General features: G+C 47.3%; 1 protein-coding gene across 1 annotated transcript in view; it reads right to left on the bottom strand.

Annotated features, from left to right (window-relative positions):
* MGMT (O-6-methylguanine-DNA methyltransferase) overlaps positions 1–7,500 on the bottom strand; it is a 134,743-nt gene that overhangs the window by 6,122 nt on the left and 121,121 nt on the right. Inside the window, 2 exon segments of the mRNA XM_017733859.1 lie at positions 1,465–1,564; positions 1,566–1,587. Coding sequence (XP_017589348.1) covers positions 1,465–1,564; positions 1,566–1,587 — 122 coding nt within the window.

Consider the following 7,500-nt stretch of genomic DNA (forward strand, 5'->3'; position numbering starts at 1 on the left):
TTCCCTACAGCTATACATTATTATCTATAACTATAGCTTAAAAATTTTCTGCTGGGGACAGAAACCACTGCGGCCACGGTATGGGCTGGGAAATGGCAATAATAACTAGGACCCCATTTAAAAAAACTGCAGTAGCTTTGCTGTATATTTTCAGAACTATTTTCATCCTTCCTCACAGGGGAAAAAGCAGGAATTTTCACACCACAACCTGCTGTTACCGCTACTTTGGATGCTGCTGCTCCACTGCAGCCTGAGGGCAAAGCTGGGTACATTTCTAGGCAATAGCAATTACATCTCCTTTTGCACAACGCTGGATTGTTATTCTTTGAGAACTGTTTCCTGCAGGTTTGCATCGGATTGCCTCATCTTAATGTACACCAGATTATATTGGAAAGCATTCCATCATATTAAAATAGTTTGTATTGTCAAGTACAATGTGGGGCATTGACAAAACGCTGCTCTGTGCTGCTTATAGGAGCTGCTTCAAAGGGAGATCTGATGGATGCTGGAAATACCAGGGTGGCCGTACAGCCCAACCCCACAAGGACTTGTGTGGGTCTCCCTGGCTGGGTACTACCCATGGGGAACTGTGCAATAAGATGGCCTTTAAGGTCCCTTCCAACCTGAATTGTTCTGGGGTTCTGTGACCCTGTGGCTTTAGGGAATTGAACTGCTCCTCAAACAGTGCAGGTCCATCCATCTGAGCCCCCAAACCCTGCCAGCCAGGATGGGGCTGATCCCAACCCAGGCACACCGGGACACAGCACCCACTGAACCACACGCCAGCTTCAGACACCAGCCTGGGTGACTCAGGTGCATGAATACACCTGAAAAGCCACAACCAGATGAAGAAAAGGGAAAGATAATTACTGGGGAAATGGACAGAGATCAATTAGTGTAACATAATGTTTTTCCAAAATCCACAGGCCTAACCCAGAGTGCTGCTCCCTCCAGCTGGTTTGGGTTGGAACTCACCTCCAGAATTCCAGACTGGTTTGGGCGGGAAGGGACCTTAGAGCTCATCCCATTCCACCCCCTGCCATGGGCAGGGACACCTTCCACTAGCCCAGGGTGCTCCTGGCCTTGTTTTCAGAATCATATTTATGCCAGAGTGGATGGACTGTTTTTAACACGACCAGAACCACTCACAACCTGCCAAATAAGGTCCATGTGGAAGACAAAAGACTTCCCTGACCTAAAAATACATAAGAAAGTTTGAGAACAACAAACTGTGCAGAGGCTGGTGAGTAACAGAAGTGCTTCTCTTCCCAACCCAACACCGTAAGTGGTAGGGCATAAATCACTCTAAACTGGGCTGTGCATTATTGCTGATTAAAAACATTTATTCCTCATGGCAGACCAGGTTTCAGAGCACATAAATTTAATCTAATGACATTCAGCCCGCAGAGCTCTCCAAATCCAGCATCTCCCACCAGCTTGGGCTGGAAGGTGCCGTGGACTCACCGGGTTGCTCCTCATGGCTCCTCCCACGGCTCTGGCTGCTCGGCTGTTGCCAGCAAGATCTGCCAGCTGCTTGTAGGAAACGGCCTCCCCAAACTTCACATAGCACCTGCCTGGTGAAGGAGTCTGCAAGGCAAAGGGAGTGAGTGCTGCTTGACTGCAGAAATCAGGATGAAACAGTCAAAAACCCCAACACCAAGCGAGGCTCAATGGCAGTTTTCCAGTTTAAATTGGAGCAGCCCCGTGCACTGTCCTGTTATTGTGCCCTATATGACTACATTTAAATGCATGATTATCAGAGAGAGCGCTTGGAGTAACCGATCACTATAAAAAAGGGATTTAAGGCTTTGATTTTCCTCTATTTTTAATTTGCTTCGAGTACAATTATCCTGTTAACTCGTACAATGTGGTTTTTCCCATTAAATCGGCGGAGTACAAATTAGCAAAGAGTCAAATTAAAAGGGAAGGAATAAGTGGCTGTACCTATCTGACAAAGGCCTGGCATCTCCAGCTAATTTCCAACTTCAGCTGGGACGCGGCAGAGACGCCCTAGAGCCAGCGCTCTCCGAATTACCCCGGCTGGCTGCGTTCCACCGTGGAGACCCCCGAGCTACTGCTCAGCCCTGCACACACTGCCAAGTGGAAGGACTGGCTGTGACCTTGAACGTCCTGCACATCCTTGGTGATACAGGGGGAAAAGAAAATGTAATGTATCGGCCATTATTTTAATTTTAGTTCGGCAGCAAATTGCTTTAAGTGTTCCAATTGCTGAAATAATGAACAAGCAAATGCATTAGGAGCTGCTCGCTTCGGCATCTCAGGGTGTTACCCAGCTCAGGATTGTTTTGAGGAAGGCAAAGGCACAGTCCTGTTTGGATTTGAGTTGGGTTGAACACCTCTTGCTCTTCCAAGGCACTCGGAAAAGCTTTGAAGAGCTAACTTGTGGATAACTTACTGAGAGGAGTGAGCTGGTGACTGAAAAAGGGAAAAAAAAGGAGAAGAGACCCCTTCCCCCAGCTGAGAGCCTCAGCCTCCTGCTCTGGCAAAGAAACAAACTGATTAAAACCATTTTCTTTCTTTAGTTGTCAAAAAAGACATTGATTACCTTCTGTAGGAAGGTAAAGAAATGTGATTTTGTTCTTAAAGGAAACCCATACGGCGTTATGTGTGTGTTAAATAATAAAAATCACTTCTTAACTGAAGGGAATGATAATCACTTCATTGAAAAAATCTGTTTAGTCTTTATTATAACATTAAGCAAATTAAACATCAGCATAATCCAGGTGATACGAGAAAAGGGTCATCAAAGAAATTAACTTTGTTGTTCATTAATTTACATGGATTAGTAGAGGGCAAAGAGATAGCAAATCTGCTCTAGTTTTTTATGATATAATTTCAAACTGTACACCATTTGTGGCAGTAGGGTGACTTTGGGGTTAATCAGACTGATTTGTCCTTTTAATTGCTTTCTATTCAAAGAAAATTCATTAGATAATGTTCTCTTCAAAATTCATGAATCAATTTAACTGAAGAAACCACATTAACAGCTTTGGGTTCATTAGCACAAGCAGTTGTGTTACTGGCTGATTGCTACGAGGGTTTCCTTAGGCAAACAGATTTTGTTTACTGTGATTCCTTCAGAAAGGTTTATTTCAAACCAAATTGGTCCTCACTATTTTTTTAACCTTTTTAATCTGGCAGGATTAGCTTTAACCCCCCTGCTCAGGGGTCCTGGGGATGCCTTGATGGCATCTTTTAAACAACCAACACCCAGTGCAGAAAATCCCCTTCTTACCCTCAGTTTTGGCAGGTTGGGATGGGATGGACCTGAAACTTCTGGGAACCTGCTGGAATCAGGGAGAAAAGGGAACAAAGTGCATCTGGACACGGAGCAGCTGAGGGAGGATGGGGCAGCTCCAGAGCCCCCAGCACCAGAGTGCCTCGTGATGCCCAAACTCCCGAGGATGGGCTGACACAGGGACACAGATTATCCTCCTCTCACAGACAGGGGCACAGATTATCCACTTGCCAGAGCCACTGCACATTTTTCATGGCAGAAGATGCCCTGCCTCTGCTCCCACATAAAACACTCGTGAAGTTAAGAGTTCAAAAGAATGAAATATTTAGCGATCATGCACATCATGTTGGAAATGTATCTGAAAACTCAGTTTCATCCTGTGGGGAGCAAATGCATTAATTAGTTTAAGCAGCTCGAAGAGACAGTGCCAAATACTGTTATTAAACTGTCTGCAAGTGTGAGTGCCTGTGAGCACAACCTGCCCAAATGAGATGGCTGAACTTTCCCCAATTTTCACCGTGTGCCAACGTTTTATGCTGTTAAATCTTGTTATAAAAGGCTGTAAAATCCCCACATAAAAATGAACACACAGGAATTCTCTGGTTCCACAAGAATTTGATGTCCTGGGGAGGCCGATGCCAGCGGAGCCATGGCTGAACTGAACCACGACTGGCAGCACCACGAGGTTTTGTCCTTCCTGTGCCCCCACCTGCACGTGGTGTCAGCAAATCCCCCCTCCAGGTGACCCCTGACCACCCAGTGCCAAGGGACACCTCCCACTGTCCCAGGCTGCTCCCAGCCCCAATGTCCAGCCTGGCCTTGGGCACTGCCAGGGATCCAGGGGCAGCCCCAGCTGCTCTGGGCACCCTGTGCCAGGGCCTGCCCACCCTCCCAGGGAAGAATATTTACAGGTAAATTATAAGTTCCAAGAAAGGACCTACCCTGAAGCTGCTGTTGATGCCTAAATCTCCAAGGTCCGTCCTAACAGCCCACTGGACCTTAATTCTCCATACAAACATGTTAAATCCATGGGGATAATGGAGAGAAAATCAATTTTACTTGAACACCAGCTGTATCATAACTTTTAACAGTGTAATTGAAGGTGGTAATTAGTCCAAAGAAGTAAAATCATACACTTCCAACTAATAATCACAGAATTATGGAATGGTCTGGGTTGGAAGGGACCTTAAAGATCATCTCATTCCACGCCCTGCCATGGGCAGGGACACCTTCCACCAGACAATGTGTTTGTATCTCATCTCCAACAAACATTTTTGGTGTTGGTGAGGGGCTCAGTCCTTCAGGACTCAGGATGGATGAGGGAAGAGCAGAGGGACCAGTGCCAGTCCCTTCCTGCCCCCTCTGTATCTCCCCACACAGATCTTGGGGCCAGAGAGCTTCCAAAAACCCCACAGCTTCACTTTCCATCCTTTTTAATCTCTTTGATTAGGAGGAATTAAAGACAGCCTGTTTTTTTCCTCCCCCTCAACACTGATTGCTGGGAATGTTAGTTTTTGTTTGTCATGTTGGTTTATTTTTGTGTGGGTTTTTTTTTTCTTTTCTTTTCTTTTTGTTTGTTTGTTTTCCCCCCAGAGTTTTGCAAATGCAAAGACAGTTATAAACACTTGTTCCTCCTCAGCAGCTCTTTCACAGCCTGCCTGGGGTACTACACAGACAACTCTTCTTGTTGGTTTTTTTCACTTACTGGTTTTCACTCTTATTACTATTAGTAAGAAAAACCCTCGAACATTCAAGCACAACAGTTCAAAAATACCCAAATCTGTCTAGAAAACAGCAGTTCCCCCTGCAGCAGCAGCTTCCACCTAAGCCAGAAAACTCAAATTGGCTCTGGGATCTGGGAAGAACAGATTCACACTCAAATTGCAGAACTTTCACTGACACCAACCAATGGTGTAAACAATGAATCCAAGCAAGAAAACGGATTTTTAGCAATTTTGAGCTTTCTTTACTATTAAAGCCATGTTAAACCTGCCACCCTATCCCAGACTGACCTAGCAAGTGATATGTGGAGAGATAATTGTTTAATCCAAACATTTTGCTCCTGTTGAGGCACTTCCCATCCCTGGCAGTGCCCAAGGCCAGGCTGGACACTGGGGCTTGGAGCAGCCTGGGACAGTGGGAGGTGTCCCTGCCATGGCAGGGGTGGGCACTGGATGGGCTCTGAGGTCCCTTCCAACCCAAACCAGGCTGTGATCCCAAGAAATACCAGGCACTTTTATTAAGCTTTTATGTACTGCCTATGCATGTATGTTTGAAAAATCTCCTGTAGTAGAACAGAAACACAACTATAATGTATAAACTTGCTGTCTGCCTGTATCACTTCAGTGAAAAATGGACCAAAACGCTTCCTTTTAACACCTCTAACATCCAGGCTGGCTCACACTGAGTGCGAGCTACATTAAAACCCAATTAATGGGAGCTGTTCCCGATCTGTGGTTTAACACAGTTTTACACACGGTTCCCTTCAGATTTCTGAGGGGGTTGTGGGGCCAAATTCTATCCTTAGAAGCAAGGAACACTCCCTGGAGCTCATCCAGCAGTATTTCTGCAGGTCAAACTGCCTGGAAGGCGGCGGGTGTTTAACTCGAGCAGTAACTGATATTCTGACCCATTTTTTACACAATACCCTCAATAGCAGTTTACTACAACTTGCAAGAGCAGGTGTAATTTTCCAGCTGATGGAAATGAGGAGTTGGATGCTGAGCAGCAGCCCTTGGACCTCGCTGTCCATGGGAACTCCCCTGTACTCCCACTTCCAAACCCAAACCCAAACAAGGCTTTGCACAAACCACGACTCCTTCAACATCAGCAGCTCCAGCTAAGCTGAACATTCATACCAGGACACTCCTGGACAGGCTGGGGTTGGATTTGGGAGTCTGTGGATGGAGGAATTGCAAAGCACTTGCCAAGTCCCTGCTGGTTGCCACAGCACTCCTTGGCAGGTGGTTGGTGAGGCTCTGAGCAGCCCTGGTGTGGTTCCACCAAGAAGCCACCTGATTATCCCCTGACCTGCAATTGCTCCAGGAGAGGAGAACAAATGCTCTGGATGAAGAGACAGAGGAAACACCAGTCTCTTCCCAGCCAACAACCTGTGGCAGCCAAGGTTTGCACTGCAGAGAGGATGGGGGGAAGTGCAAAATCAATTTACTGTTCTCTGACATCAGTTTTGTGCTGATTCCTGAGAATCCAGCCCGTTTTCCTGCACTAAGATTTCCCTTAGCACACCTGTACTCAGAGATCTGGAGAGCCTCCTCCTTGGCATTCCTTCCCTCTCCTCCACTCTCCTGAGACCCCACCTGCAGTGCTGCATCCAGCTCTGGTGTTCCCAACTGGAGAAGGACATGGAGCGAGTCCAAAGGAGGCCACGGAGATGCTCCAAGGGCTGGAGCCCCTCTGGAGACAGCCTGGGAGAACTGGCAGTCTCCAGCTCCAGAGAGATGCTTGAGCCAATTCCAGTGCCTAAAGGGGCATCAAGAGAGCTGGAGAGAGACCTGGGACATGGGCAGGGAGTGCCAGGACAAAGGGAAACAGCCTCAAGTTGCTTTAACCATGGAAGGTTTAGGTCAGAGATTAGGGAAAATTTCCTCACCCAAAGGGCTGCCCAGGCCTGGCAGAGCTGCCCAGGGCAGGGGTGAGTCCCCATCCCTGGAGGGGTTTAACAGCCCTGTGGAGGTGGCACTTGGGGACATGGGGCAGTGGTGGCCTGGGCAGTGCTGGGATGGTTGGACTCCACGGTCTTGGAGGACTTTTCCAACCTGAACAATCCTGTGATTCTACTTCTCCATCTGCATCTCTCCCACAACAAAGCTGCCTGACCCCAGCACTGCTGCTGGAGACCCAACAACTCCAAATATTTCAAGTGCACAACATCCCAATGAACATCCAAACTACAAAGCCCCTCCAGTTTCTGTTTTCCACCTTTCAGCCACGGAGCAGCCTGAAATAAACAGGCTCCAGGAAGAGTTAAGGCCAGATCTGCTCACTTGAGGCACACAGCAAGCCTCGTCAGGCTCAGCATCACTTCCCTCTCAGGAATATAAATGCTCTGACAATCTCAGTGTCATCCCCAGGGCACAGGGACACAATCTCACACCTCACCTTGTCTCAACACCCTCAGAAATGAGCACTCTGGGGGAGGTGTGCTCTGCCCAGGTAAGGCTCAGGTGGGCACCCCGCCTCCAGCAGCAACATTTACATTTTGTGTTTCTCTAAGTCAACCC

Source organism: Corvus brachyrhynchos, unplaced genomic scaffold, assembly GCF_000691975.1.
Source record: "Corvus brachyrhynchos isolate BGI_N302 unplaced genomic scaffold, ASM69197v1 scaffold514, whole genome shotgun sequence".
In the NCBI taxonomy this organism is placed as follows: Eukaryota; Metazoa; Chordata; class Aves; order Passeriformes; family Corvidae; genus Corvus; species Corvus brachyrhynchos.